General features: G+C 47.5%; 1 protein-coding gene and 1 long non-coding RNA gene across 5 annotated transcripts in view; one reads left to right on the top strand and one right to left on the bottom strand.

Moving 5' to 3' along the window:
- MEIOB (meiosis specific with OB-fold) overlaps positions 1-12,309 on the bottom strand; it is a 28,030-nt gene extending 15,721 nt beyond the window's left edge. The window contains exons 1-6 of one of the 4 annotated variants that reach the window (XM_023246558.2): positions 12,257-12,309; positions 8,725-8,801; positions 7,082-7,139; positions 4,594-4,725; positions 2,871-2,943; positions 591-786 (exon numbers count right to left, since the gene is read on the bottom strand). In XM_023246558.2, the coding sequence (XP_023102326.1) occupies positions 591-786; positions 2,871-2,943; positions 4,594-4,725; positions 7,082-7,139; positions 8,725-8,793 (528 nt within the window). In that variant the 5' untranslated portion in view covers positions 8,794-8,801; positions 12,257-12,309. Of the gene's footprint in view, positions 1-590; positions 787-2,870; positions 2,944-3,377; positions 3,469-4,593; positions 4,726-6,946; positions 7,140-8,724; positions 8,802-10,429; positions 10,632-12,256 lie in introns of those variants that run through there. The other 3 variants (XM_023246559.2, XM_045047690.1, XM_045047691.1) reach the window with 3 other exon arrangements.
- A 195-nt stretch (positions 12,310-12,504) lies between these two features.
- On the top strand, positions 12,505-20,498 carry LOC109495354. Its single transcript, XR_002738946.2, has 4 exons — positions 12,505-12,704; positions 13,888-13,996; positions 16,541-16,634; positions 19,398-20,498. It is a non-coding gene; the product is annotated as an uncharacterized LOC109495354 (long non-coding RNA).
- The last annotated feature ends 499 nt before the right edge of the window (positions 20,499-20,997 follow it).

Here is a 20,997-nt window from a genome sequence, read left to right as displayed (position 1 = left end):
GAGCCACCCAGGGGCCCTGAAACCTTACTTTTGAGATCTCTCTCTAAATGCCTGCCAAGTGACTAGTTTGACCAACAGTTTGAAACTCACTGCAGCAACTATGAGAGAGAGATGATGATGTGCCATTGGTGAGGGGCTCCGCAGCACCCCACGATGCCTGCATTAGGTCACAGACCGGCCACACAGTGGATATTCTCACCCCCATCTGAGGATATCACGAGCACACACACGAATGGACGACATGAGTTTTCCAACTTCCACTCCTTCAGGAGACTTCCTACAGATCTTCAAGTCAATGAATTTACCCTTTCCATTCGTGTCTTTATTTAACCCAAGTATGAAAAGCTCTTGTACAGTTAGTAGATCACTTATGAGTGTGCTGCCTTTCACACTCAAATATGATTTTCTCTTGCTACTCACTCACAGATAAAATGCTACTTTGATGTTGATGAGAACTGGTACCATTTTCTGAATTCAAGTAACTATGGATCAAGAAAATTTACTCCAACTGGTTAATACTTTCCAAACAGAAATGCAGTGATAGGACTCCCTGCCAAAGAGAGGTTGGCTTTGTTGAGGCTTTAACTCACCGACCTCACAGCTGCAAGCACGTTAATAATCTTTCCATCCAGACTGTGTCCATTTGCAACAATATCACCCAGTGAATAGTAATCACGAGACTCTTTAATAGGTAAGTATATCAGAGCAAGGAGCTTGGTGTCCACTTCATAACTGGAACAAACTTTTACGGTGGAGTGATTCTCACTGAGCAATAGTTTACAGTTGCTAAATTGTAAACACACAAATAGTTAATATCAAGTGACTTTCTAGTAGAAAAATATTTCCAGGTTCACATTAAATTATCTTTTTGCTTGTGACTTAGACTATATCAAGACAATTTATACCCTCAGAAACAGTGAAAAATGTTGTACGGTATTTTTTGTCTAAAATGTATTTTCATTAAGAAAATGTTCTGATGACCAATCCGTGCCCGAGTTGTAAGCATACGAGTTTCTGACCTTGCCCAAAACTCTGAGCTTCTGTTTTGTTCTCTGTGAAACAGGGGCATAAAAGTACTGTGAAATGTCAGGGTGGGGGTGTCCCATCATTGCCATCTCTTGACACCCCCTGCCCTGCCTGCATCAGGACCGTGCATAGACTTCCTCCAATGATGCTCTCTGTGGAATAGATGCCCAACATCTACATACTGAACTTGAATCGAGGTGCGCTCCCCGTGCAGCCAATCAACTCCCAAGTCCCTTCCGGGAGCCTCTGTCCAGCCCTCTAACCCAGGCCCTCTTCCCACACCCCCCCTACTTCTGCAGGGTTTTATCTTATCACTTCTCGCCCCAACTACTGCCTTGTCTCCTAAGCTTCCTTCCCCGCTCAGGTAGCTGAAGTGATGTTCCTCGACCACAAATATGAACATATTCTTTCCCAGCTCAAAGACCTTCTGGGCTAGCCATCGCCAGAGAATGAAGTTGGTAGGCAGGCAGGCAGAGCTGCCTGTGAGGTTTCTCTGCTCTTCTCTCCAGCTTGCCCTCCCACTGCTCCCTGCCCTTGCCCTGTATTCCAGCCACAGCAGATACTAGATGCTGAGAGTGACACGTACACCTGCACCCGCACTAGTTTTTAGACCAAATATAGTCAAATAGCAACAGTTTCCTATGCTTCAACCTACTATTAATTGTTCTGGAAAATGCCAGGAGGTTTCATGCTTGTTCCCTCTACCAAAAATGCTCTTCCTCCTGACCCTCCCTCCATCCATTCATCTGTTCATTCCATAACCGAGAGCTATTATGTGCCAAACCCCAGTCTAGGCAGAGGGAATACAGTGGTAAGAAGACGGACAAGACCTTTGATCTCATGGAGCTCACAGGTATGAGTGGGGGACAGACAGCAATGAAATCATTTCAGATCGCAGGTTATGATGATAAGGGCAAAGGGCGAGGTCCCAGCGAGGGACTGGCAGGGCCGCTAACACAAAGTAAATGGAGAAGGCCTAAGGAGGTGGCGTTCAAGTGGGCACTTCACTGAGGAGAAGGAGCAAACGTCCAAAGCAGATGAGAGGAGACTGCTCTGTGCAGAGGGAAGTGAAATGCATGTGGTGTCGGTGCACGGAGCCCAGTGTGTTCAGAAAGTGGAAAGAGATCTGTGTGGCTGCACAGAAACGAGAACTGGGGTCTGGTATATGACGAGGACAGAATGGAAGGGGGGAGGGTATGTGTGTAGTGGGACCCTGTCCCACTGACAGCCCTGTACCAGCCTCACCTTTCTCTGGAGAACCGTCCTCCATCAGAAATGCCAGCAGCGGGGAATGGAACGCCGCCAGTGGCCTGCGAACACAGGGCCCGAAGCCCACTGCCTTTCCTTCAGGGGTGCCACTCACGTTCCAGAGCTCCCTCCTGGCTCCGGTCGAGCCGCCTCTCTGCTCTACCCTGACCCTATTGTTACAGGCGGCCCCTGACAGCCACCACCTGCACACAAAAGCTCCTCCTGGCTCTGCTTCCAGAGAACACGAACTAAGAGAGTAAGGCATGTAGCCAGAGTCGTACCTTTTTGCTAGGACACATATCCAGGACTTACAAGATTTAGCTGTCCTTCCTGTTGCTCAGCTTTAATGTGACTAGAGTCAAATTTGTCTAAATCTAAGCACGAGAATAAAAGTAACAAAGCCAGTTTTCATGTACTCCTGTATCAACGTCCATTACTTCACAATCAAAGGTAAATACTGTGAGGAAGAACTAAACTTCTAATTTTCAGGCTGAAGCCTCTACCCTCAGTAAGCCCTCTGCTAACCTGACGCACAGGCACTTAACAGCGACGGTCACTCTCGCACAAAGGTGTTGACTCTGTGCTGGAATATTTACCCAGGAGTTGCCGGGCTGAATTTTTCTTCTCTTTCTAATTCCTTTCGTTGGATGAGAGGATTTTCAATGATCACTACAAGAGGAGGAAAAGATACTATCACAGAAGAGTAACTAGATAAATAAAGAACAGGTGTTCCTAACAATGAACATTATAATGTTATTTCTAACTTCTGAGTCAGTGTTACACATCCTTCACGGTCCTTTTCTTACGGCACGGTGAGGCACAGAAGCCCAGGGTTTGACCTTCGGTTTGATCCCAGATGACATTTCTTATGTTTTGGGTTTCAATCCCAACTGATGACCTGCATTAACGTTGCTTTGTTGACTAGTCACACTCAACATGTGATCTGGTCATGACTGGCCCTTCCATAAATCCTATACTTTAAGTGAACTTCACCCCATTCACTGTCGCCTTGGGAAATGAGAGCCTCGGGGCAGAAAGAGCGATACAAAATCCACCTCCTGATTTCAGTTCCACAACTCATCACATCAGCTTTATGACTTAACATTTTAGGGCTTCTGTTTCCTCATTATGGTCTACACGAGACCTCTCTGTGCCGTTTTGCGAATTCCTCACGCAACCACTCCATGATGATCCCTTTTTACAAATAAAGAAGTCACAGAGGTTAAATAACTTTCTTAGGTTTTATATCTAGAAAGTAGTAGATCCAAAATTTGTAATCTTTTCACTCCACCACACTGAGATCCTACTTAATCATTATCGTCATCCTTAATGCTTTCAGAATCCCTTATCTCGTTCACCCTCACACCATCCACATATGGTTTAAAACCAAAATATATCTTGAGCTCCACATAACTAACGTACTGGCATTCATCCAAGAAATGTTTCTCACTGTCCTGGGCCCTGTGAAGTTTGCACAGTTTTCTGCCTTCAGAGTCCACATGTTATCACTCAGTTACAGAGACACTACAAACAACGCTGCCAGCTCACAAGACAAGGGAATAAGTGTACGAGTAGGTGCTAAGCCACAGGAACACGTAGTACCCTGCTGGATGCCGCAGCGCTGGAGAGGAATAGTTCAATTATGTGCGCTACTCTTCCCCTTTTTTTCCTACCACGAAAGAGGGCTGGTGTACGTGTTGTCTCCCGCACGAGGCTGGAGCTGCCACCCACCGGATGACAAAGTTCTGCACTGACACCAGGCGCACAACCTCATTTAACACTCGCGAGAATCTACAGGGCACTAATGCATAGTTGAGGCTCAACAAGGTTAAGAAATTTCCTCAAAGCCATGATGTAAATAAGGGTTGGAACCAGGATTTGAACCCAGATCTGTTTCCAGAGTCCTTGTTTTTTAGTACAGTACTCTGTCCCATCAGAGGGATCCTGGGATGGGCAAAGGATACCAAAGACTTGGTATTTGAATCTGAAAGCAAAGCTTCTTAAAGTCCCATTAAAATTCAAACATTATGTTTTATCAAAAGCTACCTGGCAGCCTTATCATGTTTGCGGAAAGACAAATGGCTATCGCTACAACAGGTATTGATGCAAACTCAAAAAGGAAAGAAACCAAAGATCGTAAAGCTACCTGGTAAAAATACGGGAGTATCACATTAATGGATTTCAAGCAATGAAAAGCTGCACGCCTTCCTTCTGATAAGGTTCTTGAGAATTAGGAACCGTGTTTTATTTTGACTCCCTCAAATACATCACAGGAATAATAGTCTAACAGAAACAGTTTAAGAACCAATGCCCACTTACCACACTCTCCAATCCTAAAGCTGTCAGAAAGAGATCTGATATAGCCTTCGCTGCCCCAGGACGCTGCATTTACAAAATGGGCTGGTGAGTCCCGAATGGTAAAACTGAAAGTGTACCTCTCGGATCCAACATCTAAGGGAAACCAATGCTTTCATGTTTCAAATGAAAACTCTTAAGTTTGAATAAACAGGCCTATTATGATAACAAACATACTCAAACACATGGTAAAAATATTATTTCAGATACAAATTCTACGATGTTATGCCTGTATGAATCTCAAAGCTGCCAGTCGGTAACTCCCCTCACGACTGACCCCTCTGTTCTCTTTCCCCAGTTATCTGTGGATTTCGAGGGAAATGACACATAGGCTTGAACCACACAGATAGTAGCTTAGGTTCTGCAATTTCTCTCTTACTGATATTATTTTAAACTAAGTCGTAATTCAGATCTAAATTACTTCAAATAAATAAATGTGTGCTACCAAATGCGCCACTAGGGGTCAGCAGGAACATCTTTTCCCCCTGAAATAAAATTTCTTCCCTGCTTTTTTGCTGATTAAAAAAGCAATACAACCATGGGATGCCTGGGTGGCTCCGGAGGGTAGAGTAACCAATTCTTGATTTTGGCTCAGGTCAAGATCCCAGGGTTGTGGGATAGAGCCCCGTGCGTCAGGCTGTGGAACCTGCCTAGGATTTTCTCTCTGTCCCTCTCCTAAACTCACTGTCACTAAAACAATTTTTTTTTAATTTTTTTTTAAAAAGTGGGGCACCTGGGTGGCTCAGTCAGTTAAGCAACTGACTTTGGCTCAGGTCACAGTCTCATGGTTGGTTCGTTGAGTTCCAGCCCCATGTCAAGCCGTGTGCTGACAATTTGGAGCCTGGAGCCTGCTTCAGATTCTGTCTCCCTCTCTCTCTGCCCAACACCCACCCCCCCCAAAAAAAATAAACATTAAAAAAATGTTTTTAAATACAACCTAACATACATGTATAAATTACAGGTATCTACCAAATTGTTATTAGCGTTTACCTTCGGGAAGGAGACTAGGTTCAGAAGAGCTGGGGGCTGAATTAAAAAGTTCATTTTTCAACTATATAACCTTCTGTAACTGCTTGAATTTTTATTGAAAACATATTAATACATGTGTAATGTTTCCTTAAAGTCAGTAAGCACGCCTTGTCTCCAAAAGGAGTTTTGTGCATATACACATAAAAAGTAGTCAAACACCACAGGAACAGCTCTCTACCCTCACAGTCTGATAGGTAAAAATTGTATTTCACTGTTGTGATTTTAGCAAATGTTTAAATACTGACATTTTTCTAATTCATGTATTTTAAGTTATTCCTTTTAGAGCTTAGAAAACAGATATATGGATTTGCTCAAACTATTCAAATGATAATTCTATCTAATTAATCATGATGAAATAAGTGAAGGTGTAAGCAAGCATGGGTGCAAGATGACATCTTCATTATTTACATCAAACTTAGGAATACCGCATGAAATACGGGTGCCTGAGTGGCTCAGTCGGTTGAGCGTCTGACTTCGGCTCAGGTCATGATCTCACAGTCTGCGAGTTCGAGCCCCTCCTCGGGCTCTGAGCTGAGCGCTTGGAGCCTGGAGCCTGCTTCCGATTCTGTGTCTCCCTCTTTCTCTGTCCCTCCCCCACTCACGCTCTGTCTCTCTCCCTGTCTCAAAAATAAACGTTAAAAAAAATTTTTTTTAATTCCATGAAATAAAAGAAAGCTACCATGAGTCAAAAAAAGATAGGCATAATTACTCAGGTGATTCAAACAAAATTTCTGTCTAATGAGAGCTCTGACCTCCCTCCAGCGGTCCAGAAGCACTCAGACTGCAACCTTTAACACGCAGCACTGATGTTTGAAAAGCTAACAGTAATGCGTCGCTAGTTTTGGCGTTTTATATGGTATTGTTCTGTGTCACCTACAATAGTTTGAAAACGAGTTGATTTTGAAAATCTAATTCTAGTCTTGGATTATGTTTTCATAGTCCTAAAAGCTTTACACAGGTCAAACAACTCAGTGAGAACCACTAAAACCAAAGGTAACTGTATTTTCCGCATACAAAAAATGGATTTTTTCTACTGGGTGGTCTGGTTGAATAAACACGCAGATGTGCTGCTGGACTTCTCTCCCTCAACACGACTCTATCATGACACATCCGTGCTCAAAACCCCTGTCCTTTGTCATGTTCTGTCTTAGCTGTACCTGTGTATGTGCACCTCTGAGGCTGAGAGTGATCGTTAAGGTAGCGTCCTTACTATGGCCACACAGCTGTACATGTCATTAAAAATGATTTTAACGTCCTTCCACATATGGCCTTAAATCAAGTACTTTACCATACAATAGAGAGCATGGCCATTGCCCTCAAGGAGTTCAATGGGCACGAGAGGTTCAATAACTTAAATATACTTTGTTGCAGTCATAAGCCACACTTGATGAAAAATGAAGCAAAGAGTCAACCAGAACTCAGCTTTTTCTGTCTGGAAAGCCTTTGACATCTGTTTTCCCAATAACTATACCAATTATTTTCTGAAAAACAAAAGGGTTATAGAAGACAAATATTAAACACAGATGTAGATGGTAAATTTAATTTCATGGACTTGTTATATTTTACTGGCTCTAACAAACATTTTTGACTAGGAGCCATTTAAATATATTTACTCCAGACAAACATCTAAAAGAACTTCATAAATGTTCAATTCCACGAGGAATAGTACGAAGCAATAAGACAGTTAACTGCCACTGCAAATATAATCATTTAATACTTAGCAAGTTTCTACTTTACTTTCAATCACTAGGTGGAGCGCAGTCACTGCCCATTGCTATCCATTCTTACTGAATTCATTCAAAACACATGTATATACAGTTTTATTTGCCACGGTCTTCAAAGCTGTCCTTAATATAGGACTTTCTAACAAGCCACATAAAATTGCTTAGCTTTGTAATCCAAACATGCTAAACGGTAATATAAATTTGATTGTAACAAAACTTGTATATTAATGCTAATAAATCTATGCTCTGAAGTCCTAGATCTTAACCTTAAAGATATTAACATCTCCCTAAACATTTTAACGTTCTCTTTAGTGACTACCAAAGAAAAATTGAAAAAGTACTTTAAGAAATAAAAAATGTTTTCCTGAAAAGATAAATCTAAACTTAATTACTAATTCTAGCAGCTGATTTTAACCCTGCAATAATCTGTTACATTTAAAATATGTTCAAACTTTCAAGACTACCACATTCTAGCTGAGCTATTAACTAGTCTCACTACATTTAGACACACTGCTATTTCTTAAATTCCATATGCATGCAAATCTCACCAAATTGTGTTGTAAAAATACACCTAATGGAAATATCGAGTACAACTTTCTAACCGATGAGGAAATTAACAAATAGCTTACCTTTCAAGAAACACTATAACAGCAACAATTATTTTTTAACATTAACAAACTTCTCATTACACATTATTACAGTTACAAGTAAATTTAATCCCATTTTAAGAAACCGGGTTTGTAAATGCCAGATATAAACAACAGATTTGCTAAGGCAGGGAAGGTAAGGGGGTGTGACTACCTTACGATAATAGGATTCCATCTAGATTTTGTTTGACTAAATAAGTCTTCGTATATTTGAAATGATGGACTCCCCCTGCAGCCCTTCAGTAAAAAATTAATTTTCACGTAATATTTCACAACTATATCTGTCGTGTACCTTTAGGTCATAAAAGGAGCCTATTGATAAGTATTTAAATGTATAACTTAGTACAGTTTGGTCAGAGAATAGATCTTGCTGAGTAAAAATGTTTTAATTTTATTATGCTAAATTGGAGCTGTTAGTAAATATTTAACTAAAACAATACAACTAAACTTGATTATTTTGAACCATTGCTAATCATACCTACAATGTCCTACCCTCTGACCAAAAGAGAGACTAATTTTCATGTCGCTGACATAAATTCAAAGCGGTTTCGGGGTACCTAATATCTAATAATGGTACTGATGCAGTGAGTATCTTGTCAATTATATAAGCATGTGTCAAGTCAATAATGTTGATGGGATATAATGTTACCAAATAGTTTCATTAGAGACCCAAACCACTAGATCTTAAAACCTACCAGGTTAGCCATATTTGGATACAGATCTGCAAGTGCCGTGAAGGTCTTTGATGCAAAGGAGTTGGCCATTCTTTTACCTACATTTTAGAAAACATAACTTGAATGCATAAATTAAATAACTGAAAAAACCATGAAAAGTGCCAAGATTTTTAAAAATCGTCTAGGAAAGCCTCAGATATTTTATTCAGTCTTTGGGAAAAGTTTCTATTTTAACAGTGATACGTAAGTCAGTACAGATCAAACCTGTAAAAAACAGGTTTCAAAAAGTCCTTTTACAGTTTTGAATGATATAGTTAGGTTGTAATTTTTAACTTTCACTTCCCCAAAACATGTAAATTTAGCAATTTTTGAGCACCCTGCAAGTTTAGAGTTTCAGGTAAAGATGATTCAATGGGACACTTGCAGACTTAAATATTTATTAGCATAAATCCTACTTTTGGAAATACAGCAAACTCTGTTGGTAAATACCTCAAATCTGGTTACACTGTGTGTGGGAGAGGTAGTGTTTTACCCGCATCTCTAGATGGGAAGCTCCATGAGGGAAGGATGGCACCTCAGAGATTTTCATGAGTGTATTTCAAGGCTACCTTGCACATAAAAAGCACTCAATATCAAATGGATGATATCAAAATATCGGATGGTGGCCCCTCCCTCAGGGTCATCACTCACTGTACTGTAAGAGGTGTCAGTGTAGCAACCTTTGTCAGCTGCACCAAACTGAGAGATGTATTCAATTTCACTTATTTACTCAACACGTGCAGGTTGTGTCTGATCTGCCACAGGCCCTGCATCGGGACGGGCAGGGCTGGGAGCTGGTCCCTCACCCAGGAGCCTCAGAGCAGCAGTGAAAACAGAGGGTCAGATGCAGGACTGGATGTGTACAGCCTCAGGGCAACGGATCCAGATCCCTGGCAAGGGTAGAGGGAACACGGTGGCAATGCCACGGGGCACAGCTGTGGAGCGCCTGCTCCGAGCTGGCTCTACGCTACGGACATCATACACAGCATGACAATCTCGGGCTGCCCTACCCCGCATCTCCCAAATTCCCCTTCCTGAGCTCTGGGCCCGCCTCCCACTTTCAAAGGGCAACCTTCTGGGGCGCCTGGCTGGTTCAGGCAGTAGAACATGCGAATCCTGGTCTTGGCGTTGTGAGCTCAAGCCCCATGTTGGGTATAGAGATTACTTTAAAAAAATAAAAACGCAAACTCGGTCAGTGAAAGATGATTTCTAAAAACAAAATCATCAGGGTGCCTGGGGGGCTCAGTCGGTTGAGACTCTGACTTCGGCTCGGGTCATGATCTCGCAGTTCGTGAGTTCGAGCCCCGCGTCGGGCTGACAGCTCAGAGCCTGGAGCCTGCTTCCCAGTCTGTCTCCCTCTCTCTCTGCCCCTCCCCCACTCATGCTCTGTGTCTCCCTCAAAAATAAACATTTAAAAATTAACAATAAATAAACAAAAGCAACTAGGAAAAATAAAAGGCAACCTCCCTCCGGCCCCTTGTTTCAGGCCTGGTGAGGGCATGGCTGGGCCCTGGGCCCCACTGCTGGCTCCAAGGCGTCTGGCTCACAGCCGGACCCTCAGGACAAACCCTACCAACCCTCTGAATTTGAGGCCATCGTCCCCAATTCTGAGCAGGCCAGAGTCAGCGGATTTGAGGCCTAGGATGACAGTCAGGAGCAGAGGGGGGGACGGGCCCTTGCCACACACCCCGCTGACTTTTTTCTCCGAGCCCAGAAGAGGTGTGTTACTCGGGAAGCCTGGGTGCCAGGGGCGGTGCGGTGGAGCCGGCCCCAGACTGAGACTCGGGCGCCACCAAACCCTGTCCTTCGAGGCACTGATCCCAAACCGCCCGGGCAGGCCCTGCGCATTCTCCCAACTGCCTCCTGAATCCGCTGGCTTCCGCCGCCCCCCTGACCTCCGTACCCCTCTCTGCCTACCCCTCCCTCCCCTGACCTCCTTACTCCTCCCTACCTCCACCTTTGCCTCCCCCTGACCTCCTTACCCCTCTCTGCCTCCCCCACCCCGCCCACGCCCTGCCCTGCGCCACGACCCTGACCTCCCTGACCTCCGTACCCCTCTCTGCCTCCCCCGCCCTCCTCCATCCCCCTGACCTCCTTACTCCTCCCTACCTCCACCTTTGCCTCCCCCTCCCTCCCCTGACCTCCTTACTCCTCCCTACCTCCACCTTTGCCTCCCCCTGACCTCCTTACCCCTCTCTGCCTCCCCCACCCCGCCCACGCCCTGCCCTGCGCCACGACCCTGACCTCCCTGACCTCCGTACCCCTCTCTGCCTCCCCCTCCCTCCTCCGCCCTCCTCCATCCCCCTGACCTCCTTACTCCTCCCTACCTCCACCTTTGCCTCCCCCTGACCTCCTTACCCCTCTCTGCCTCCCCCACCCCGCCCACGCCCTGCCCTGCGCCACGACCCTGACCTCCCTGACCTCCGTACCCCTCTCTGCCTCCCCCTCCCTCCTCCATCCCCCTGACCTCCTTACTCCTCCCTACCTCCACCTTTGCCTCCCCCCGACCTCCGTACCCCTCTCTGCCTCCCCCTCCCTCCTCCGCTCTCCTCCATCCCCCTGACCTCCTTACTCCTCCCTACCTCCACCTTTGCCTCCCCCTGACCTCCTTACCCCTCTCTGCCTCCCTCATCCCGCCCACGCCCTGCCCTGCGCCACGACCCTGACCTCCCTGACCTCCGTACCCCTCTCTGCCTCCCCTGCCCTCCCCCGCCCTCCTCCATCCCCCTGACCTCCTTACTCCTCCCTACCTCCACCTTTGCCTCCCCCTCCCTCCCCTCTCCACACCACAGAGAACTCCTTCAACACTTCGCTCGGTCACACGCACGGAGTTCCCTCCCAACGCGGAGGTGCGGCCCTGGAACGTCCAGCTCATCCGGCCTCTGCCAGACCACGCCCCCCAAAACCGCTCAGTCCCCCCGACGCGACCCCGGCCCCCTGAGGAGCCCCACAGCCCCCCGGTTCTTCCCGAGACGGGCTCCACACATCCTGCCGGTCTCCAGAGAACACTGCTCCCGCCGCCCTGCCCGCGTCCCCGCCCGCCCTCGGCGTCCCTCGTCGGCTCCGCGACGCCGGCGCCGCGCTCAGCTCGCCCGGCCGCGTCCCCACAGCGCCTCTCGGCTCGGCTGCGGGGCACAGGTGCACGGCGCCGACCAGCGAGCCCCGGGGCCAACGTAAGTGGTGCCGCCGCCGCGGTCCGCCGCACCCCCGCCCCGCCGCCGGCCACCCTCCGTGACACGCGGCCGCGGAGTCCCCTCGCCGCGACCACAGCGCTTCCGGCCAGCTGGCTTCGCGAACCCCGCTTCGGAAGGCCGCGCCCCGCACGCAGGGGGAAGCAAAGGAAATGAGAGCCGCGCGACTCGAACCCCGACTCGCCCCGCGCGCCGCAGGCCCCTCGCGCGCGCGCCCCTCACAGACCGCGCCGGTCCGCGCGCTCGGGGTCCCAAGGAGTGCCCTGCGTCCCCGGCCCCACGCGCCCGGGCCAGACCGGCCGGGGCGCGACCGCGGCTTTCACCTCAGCCGCCGCGCCCCGCGGCTCTTCGCGCCCGCCCTGCCCTCGCACCGCCGCCTCTCCACAGCGCGCGGCGCCGGCCGCCAGCCGCGAGACCCTCAGCGCAGGCCCCGCCCCTAACGGCCTTCGCCCCGCCCTACGCCCCGCCCCCCTCGCCGCGCGCCACGCCGCGCCCTCCACCTTGGCGCGTGCTCCGCCCAGCCCTTCGCTCTGGCCCCGCCCCACTCCCTCCGCCGCCCGGAGGGCCCCGAGGTCCCGCCCCGACCGCGTCTGGTGAGGGGCGGGGCTCCGGGAGACCAGAGCGTGCGTGGCCCCCGGCTCTTCCATTCCCGCCGGCCCGGACAGCGGGCAGGGCCGGCGGGGCTGCGGAAGGTTGGGCGCCTGCGCACGCGCGTCGGGCGCCCAGCAGAAGTCCCAGGGTCCCAGGACCCGGCTGGACGAGGCTCTGCAGGTGCCTGTGCCTGTGCCTGAGGGTGCGGCCGCGGGAGGAAGCCCCCCCCCCCCCCCCCCCCCGGGGAGGAGGGCGCGGGCGGCCCCGGGGCGCTGTCTCCAGCGTGTCGGGTGGGGGAGGGGCACAGGTGCCAACCGGGTGGGCCACTACGGGTGCCGGCTGTTGGGCTCAGGTGAGCCGGACAAAAATTGCCGGCTCTTCGTGATTTTCATGACCACCATTTGGAAATCCCTTTAGTGTAATGACTCATAAACGAATTATTGTTACTAGAGTACTAACCAGGGGCAAACGACTCAAGATCCAGCAGCTAGAGCTATTACATTTGTCCACCTGTACCATTCTTGAGGTTATTGAGTTTCTCCCTTTAAAAGGAGAAACAACTTTGGTGCTTACTGTACAACCGTGGCTCAGTCGGTCGGGCGTCGGACTTTGGCTCAGGTCATGATCTCACAGTTTGGGGGTTTGAGCCCCGTGTCGGGGCTCTGTGCTGACAGCTCAGAGCCTGGAGCCTGCTCCAGATTGTCTCTCCCCTTCTCCCTCTCTTTGCCCCTCCCCTGCTCATTCTCTCTCTCTCTCAAAAATAAATAAACATTTAAAAAACTAAAAGAAAAAGAAAAATACAACATCAGAGGCAAATTTATGTTACCATCCCAACATAGCTTTTACTTTTCCTCATTTGTTAGTTTTTAATTTCCCAAATAACAATCAAAAGCCAAATAAAGTACCTACATGCCCAACATATCAAATTGAATAGAGAAAGCTTTTTAAAATTGTCCGTTTTCCTCTCCAGTCTTTGTCTTTAAAAGAACATATCGTGATCTTTCCAAAAGAATGAACTGGCATTTTAAGTCAATTTTAAAGGGAAAAAAAGAAAGTATAAAAACAGTTTGCAAGCATTTTTCACTTGAGCCTCAGTAGGGGAGTCACATTTTTTTTAACTTTTGTTTGTATATTTCATATCTTAGTAAATTAATTTTCGCTGAAAGCTATCTGAGATTAAGCGAGCATAGTCAGCCTAGGACACAAAAGGCTTTTCATAAGGCACGCTGCTTGGAAACACGAGCCTAAAACAGTGGGGTTGTTTGATGTTAATAATCAGATTGGGACCCTCTTGTTGCGAAAAGAATTCGTTTCATCCGTTTTTTATAGCAATTCCGTCACCTTGGTTTGTTCTTAACAACAGAATTGACTTGTCAATGCGTTTTGGATGGATGTGAACAGAAGCAAGGACAAGGAATGCCTAGGCTTGCCACTTGATGGAGGAGTCAAGGGTGAGCGAACAAAGGTCAGAGGTAAGATAGCTTGCGTGTCTGCCTAAAGAAATGGTATGAGGCTGTGCCCGTCGCCTCCCCAGAGCATGCCAGCTGTCAAACCATCTTAGGAGTATGTCACAAAGGAGTGACAGGAAAAAGATATAGTAATCAACTTTACACTTACTAATCGGGACGAAAAGCTTGGCAATTATTTTAATGAATTGCAACACCACCTTTAATATACTTAACAAAATAACTTTTCTGAAGTTGATCCTGTGATTACAGCATCCGTCCCGGGCGCAGAAATACTGAGTGATCAATCATTAGTGTCACTCCCCACTCCTCTGTCCATCCAGGGACCAACCAACATTTAAGTAGATTCTAGGTGTGCTAACGCTTACAGATATTTGTGTACGTTTTTGCTCACGTTCGTCTGGAGAAGAGGAGCAAGGTAGCCCATGAATGGGACAGTAAGAACTAGATAGGGTTCAAGGGCAATGCAAAGTGATTAGGGGCTGCTGGGGCAAAGGAGAGGAGAGTGAAAGCACATTTGGGGGGAGCAGGACTCGGGAAGGTTTGAAGAAGCATCAGAAGGCAGAGAATTCATGAAAAAACAAAGCACTAGCAACTCCAGAGTAGTAGCCCAAGCACCAAGAGCCCAAGAACGTTCTGGAAAGTTCTGGGGAAGATCCATACAAACTGCTGAGTCAGAATCCAGGGCGCTGTGGGAAGAACAGATCCCTTCTCAAGTCTGGGTGGCCCAAGCCGGAAAGAACTTGACTTGTTCCACCAGCAGAGAGGAGAAACAGAACAGTAACATCTGACCGGAAGCAGCCGGAATCCAGGTGGAACTCGGAAGGGACTGGAGAACCTATGAGAGCCCCAGGTGCACAATGCTCCGTGGTAGAGTGAGCAGTGAGCGGGCTGGGCACCCCGTAGTGTCTGTAGTCCACGCACAGGGACTGCTGCGCCTGGCAGTGTGTCCCTTCTGTGCTCCCCGTGCCTGATGTCCACATGCGCTGAGGGAGGGGACACCAGGGGAGAACTGGCACATTTGGTCCTTGGAGCCCACTCTGGCTGCCCCTCAGCCGATCCCACCAGGAAGTTACTGCTGTGACATCACGAAGGGCGCACCTCTCTGGAGGGCTGTCATGGGCCACTTTATATCACAGTGCACATCAGACACGCACAACCTGTTAAAACCCTCCTAGCTCATGGCAACATACCTTTACCAGTGGCATTGCCGTGAGCTGTATCACAGACCTCTCACGTTCCAGCCGCACATCAGCAACGTCCCAGGCGCTTGCCCCACCCGAGGGACCAGGGATGTAGAGCTAAAACCAAAGTCAGACGCTCACCCCGGGCCAGCCGCTGGTCTTCCAGTTCTGTGGCAGATGTGCAGCTAGTAACCGGAGCTCAGAGCCTCAAAGGTAGCCTTGAGTCCCGTCTTCTGTGCTGCTTTTCTCTAACCAGGTGGTAGGTTCCGTTTTTCCTGGAATGGCTCTTGAACCTGTCCTTGTCGCCCCATGTTTATGGCAACCACTCTCACTTGGGCTCCGGTGACATCCTGTCTCATGACTCGGACCTCTCTCTGTTCCAGCCCGTCCTACACCCCCATGCCAGACTGAGCACAGCACTTCTCTGTTCTGGAACCTTCAATACTGTCCATCAGCAAGTGAATCCATATTTTTCTGGAAGGGATCATATGGTCTCTGTTGAAATGACTCCGCTCTACCCTTATAGTGAAACAAAACAAAACAAAACAAAACTACCCACAGACAATACCTGAACAAATGGGCATGTCTGTGTCCTGGTAAAACTCCATTTACCAGACAGGCAATGGGCTACGTCTGGCCTGTGAGCCATCATTTGCAGACCCCTGGATTCGAGTCACAATTCCCTAGTTTGGCATTCATCACTTTCTAGAATTTGGACTCAGTTTAAAACGCTACCCCTCTTTCCCACCATTTCTCTATAACATGCCCATTTCCCCCAGACTTGCACGTAGGTAATGAATTTATGTTTAGAAATGAATTTCATGGGGGACCTGGGTGGCCCAGTCGGTTGAATATCTGATGCTTGATTTCGGCTCAGATCATGATCTCACGGTTCATGGGATCGAGCCCTGTGTCAGGTTCTGCACTGACAGCGTAGAGCCTGCTTGGGATTCTCTCTCTCCTTCCCTTTTTCTACTCCTCCCCCACTTGTGCTCATGCTCTCTCTCTCTCAAAATAAACAAATAAAAAAAAGATTTAAAGATATATGACACCTGGTGACCCCGTGAGCACAATGTCTTTACTTCCATTGCCTTCGCTTCATTGTCCATCACGTTCGTCATCGCATTATTACTTCTAGACAACATTTTCATAAGAGCTCCCTCGAGGGGCACCTGGGTGGCTCAGTCGGTTGAACGTCCGACTTCAGCCCAGGTCATGATCTCATGGTCTGTAAGTTCGAGCCCCGCGTCGGCTCTGTGCTGACAGCTCAGAGCCTGGAGCCTGCTTCGGATTCTGCGTCTCCCCCTCTCTCTGCCCCTGCCCCACTCACACCCTGTCCCTCTCTCTCTCAAAAAAAAAAAAAAAGATTTTTCAGAGCTCCCTGGAATGAAGCCACCCCACCGCTTTGAATGATAACTCCTGCTCAGTCTGCCCGTCCCAGAGTCCAAAAGTCCTCCAAGGTAAGAATACAGGTGCTTGGGAAAACCTGTGCGCAGCACCACCCTTTTCTCATTCTGGGTCCAAATCCCAGGCTTCGCCTTTGTTAGGTTTGTTTACACGTTCAGTAACTTGCTCAGAGCACGATCGTTTATCTGTGTTGTTTGATATTTTGGCACGGGCCAAAGGAAGCACGAGAAAACCCCAATTACCAAAGACGTTTCAAAATTTAAAATCATCACTCTGAGAAAAGGACGACAGATAGGTCTCAATGTGCTTAATTTCCATATGCACTCATCAGAGCTCTCTTATCGTAGCGGATTCTTCGCGCGCACGTATCTAAAACGAGGAAACACCTGGGGCTTAGGAGGGGCTAGCAGGAATCGCAGGAACTAAAAGTCAAGCTGTCTGGTCACATTTCAGCTTTGCCACTAATGAGCGGTGTCAGTCAAGACTCTGTGAGTTTCTTTTTCCTTATCTGTCAAATAAAAGGTTTGGACAGGTCCGTCGGGACACAGATGAACACAAAAGTACAAACCCTTCGGGGAAACACGGTGTGTTTATTTGTGTATGTGTCACGATCTCCTGGACCGAAGCTTTTTGTTTTTGTTTTTAATTTTTTTTAATGTTTATTTATTTTTGAGAGAGAGGCAGAGAGAGAGACACAGAATCTGAAGCAGGCTCCAGGCTCCCAACTGTCAGCACAAAGCCCAACATGGGGCTCGAACTCACAAACTGTGAGATCATGACCTGAGCCGCATCAGCCTTTTTGTTGCACTAGATGCTCACTAATCTGGATGTAAATTTTAAAAACAAAAATTTTTTTTAAAAAATTCCAGGACCCAGGGCGCCTGGGTGGCGCAGTCAGTTAAGCGTGAGTTCGAGCCCCGCGTCGGGCTCTGGGCTGACGGCTCGGAGCCTGGAGCCTGCTTCCGATTCTGGGTCTCCCTCTCTCTCTGCCCCTCCCCCGTTCATGCTCTGTCTCTCTCTGTCCCAAAAATAAATAAACGTTGAAAAAAAAATTAAAAAAAAAATTCCAGGACCCCTCACTCTTTCGGGGTCAGTGTTCTTAAAAATAAAAGTTGCCTGTGTTTTATTACTTAACGGTAGCTCATGACTTCAGACAGTATTTGTATTGACTTTCCCGCTCGGGTTTAGAAAAGCAGCAGTGGGAAGCGGTTCCCTCCTTTTTGGCATTCCAGCGAAGAGTGAAATAAGTCAATGGAATCGCTCCTAGATCATAAAAATTTTTTCCTCCTGATCAGTCTTTTTATAACTATAAAAAGAGCTATTGCCAAATTTTATTGTGGCTTGACAGATTCTCCATGTCAAGTCTATATTACAAGATCTTTATTTCTTCAGTTAGACAACTGGAAACAGATACCACCTGTGCTCCCATATTTATTGTGTCAATAAAGTCCATTATAATTACGCCATGCTGTTGAAAAATGGCACGCAGGGAACTGACAGACTGCTCTGGGGTCACCATTTCACGTGATACCAGCCACTGATCGAATTATTTCAAAGGCTTTAAGCTGTGGATTAACAGGGGAAACAAAGACTTTGTATATCACATCCTTTCATTTATATTTTGCTAGGCTCTCTTTTTTTTTTTAATTTTTTTAAATTTAATGTTTATTTATTTTTGAGAGAGAAAGAGAGAGAGAGAGAGCCTGAGTGGAGGAGGGGCAGAGAGAGGGGGAGACACAGTATCCGAAGCAGACCCTGGGATCTGAGCTGTCAGCACAGAGCCCGGCACGGGGCTCGAACCCACGAACCGTGAGATCATGACCGGAGCTGAAGTCGGACGCTTAACCGACTGAGCCACCCAGACGCCCCTGGGTAAAGACTTTTTATGTTGTTCATCGCCTTTCCCTTTCCCCCTGTGTATCTGAGTGTACTTCTTCAAGACCTAAATGCGTACTATAGCTAAACAGATTCTTTCTGACCCTGTGATACGGAAGTTGCCCAGCCCCTATGAGGTATCTTGGTCACTTTGCCAGATATGATCTGCTGTGTCACAGGAGCCCCAAAACAACAGCAACAACAACGCATCAGAATCCTGTGAGTAGGATAGTCCTTAATAGTTTCATTAAGATAGCACTGTGAAGGTTAGCGCTTTGAGAAAATTTTATGGGTTCATTTTATGGGTTAATTAGGGCCTTTGTCATTGCAAGTGACAAAATACAATCCAACCGGCTTTCAAGGAAACGGATCGTGGTGCTGGTGGTGGATTTTACTGGTTCTAGTGAAAGTCGGGGTAGTTGAGACAAAACTCTTGGGGTGGCTGGGTGGCTTGGTCAGTTGAGTGGCCGACTTGACTCAGGTCATGATCTCACAGTTTCTGGGTTTGAGCCCCGTGTCAGCTGGCTGCTGTCCGCACAGAGCCCGCTTCAGATACTCTGTCTCCCTCTTTCTCTGTCCCTCCTCCTCTCCCACTCGTGCTCTGTCTCTCTCTCTCACTCTTTTTCTCTCAAAAACAAACAAACAAACAACCCAATCCAGAGGCTTAAACCCAAGTCTCAGCTTCTCTGCGTCCCCTGTGGAGCTCATTGTCCCTACGGATGAAATACAGATTCTGAGTCTGACTGTCACTGGCTGGAAATGGGTCACTGACCCCACCCTGAATCAATCCCTGTGACCAGGGAATGGAAAGCGTTGATGAGCCTACTTCAAATGCCCAACCCTGGAGCTAGGGTGGGCCCCCTCTCCCTCCCTCCCCCCCCCTCCCCCCCCCCCAGTCCTAAACTTTTGAATTTAAAGGAAATTTGCTGTCCTTCTAACAGAAAGGCGAATGGACACCAAGGAGCAAAAACAACCCACATCCCTGACGCTCCGGGCACAAACGATTGATGTTGGAACTTGATCACTAAAAGAATGGCTGTCCAGGAAGTAGAAAGAGTGCAGGCTTCAGAGTCAGACTGTATTATTGGGGATCAGATCCAGTGGCAAACAGAATCACCTCCACGACTTTCAGGGCCCAGTGCACGATGAAAACACAGAGCCCTTTGTTCAAATACTAATCAGAATTTCAAGATGGCGACAGCAGATGGCAAACCAGGTACAGGGCCCTTCCAGGTGGGGAACCCTGGGCCACCACGCAAGAAGCACACCCATGAAGTTGATTCTGACTGCAGATAACAGTAAACAAATACCAGAGACGCAAGCAAGATAGACGTTTCTGTCTCACGTGTAAGTCCAAAGGCAAACGCTCCAGGGTTACTTGGCAAAACTGTCAGGGACCCAGGCTTTTTCCAGCTCACCCATGTGGCCCCATCCTTATGGTCCAAGCTGTCCCGTCTGTGTTCAAGGAACTGAGGAATGGCCAGGGTGTCGGCGTGCAGGAAGGAGATGGGGCAAGGAGCCCTGTGCAGGCTCCAGGGAAGGATCCACCTCGCTCCTTCCAACTTTTTGTGTTTTTCCACCATCTTGGGTACTTCTGGGCTTGTAGACTTCTTGTATCTTATCCCTGTACCTTAACATCAGCTTCCCTTTGTGCCCAAATTTCCCTTCCTGTAAGGACACCAATCATATTGGATTGGGGTCACCCCAATGACCTCATCTTAAGCTGGTTAAATCTGCAAAGATCCTATTTCTAAATAAGGTCACATTGTGAGGTCCTCGGGGTTAAGACTGAAACATAGTTTGGAGACACAATATAACTCATAAGAAGAAGAGATGGTAAAGATCTGATGTGAGGGGGTGTTTAATGATTGTAGAGTTGAGGACGGTTTCCTCCATTGACATGGAAAAGCCCAGAATGGGCAAATCCCTAGAGACAGAAATCAGAGCAGAGGTTGTCTGAGACTGGGGGTGGGAGTAAACAGGGAGTGGATGCTAATGAACATGGGTGTTCTTTTTTGCACGATAAAAATGCTCTCCAGTTACAGTGTGGTGATGGTTGCACAACTTTGTGAATATACTAGAAACTGCCGAACTGTACACTTTAAAAGAATTAATGTTACAATATATGAATTATACCTCAATAGTAATAATTTTAAAGGACGCCTGGGGGCTCAGTCAATTAAGCAGCCAACTCTTGACCTCGGCCCAAGTCATGATCTCACTGGTCATGGGATAGAGCCCCGCAGTGGGCTCCGAGCTGACAGCACAGAGCCTGCTTGGGATTCTCTCTCTCCTTCTCTCTCTCTCTCCCTCCCTTACAAAATAAATAAACCTTAAAATATATGTTCTTAAGACATCCAAGGCCTCAGAAACTTTGAGAGACAAGACCCATGCGAAATAGTTTGGGATGAAGCATTTAAATGAAAGGAGAAGCTACAAGAGATATATGGAGGAAAGGTGTTAAAATCCCTTGAAAAATATTATTATTGTCCTTAAGAAATCCCTAATGCCAGATAAGAGAAAATATATCCATGGTGACTA

Source organism: Felis catus, chromosome E3, assembly GCF_018350175.1.
Source record: "Felis catus isolate Fca126 chromosome E3, F.catus_Fca126_mat1.0, whole genome shotgun sequence".
NCBI classification, from domain to species: domain Eukaryota; kingdom Metazoa; phylum Chordata; class Mammalia; order Carnivora; family Felidae; genus Felis; species Felis catus.
The sequence above is the reverse complement of the archived record's forward strand: the minus strand, read 5'-3'. Positions and strand labels throughout refer to the sequence as shown.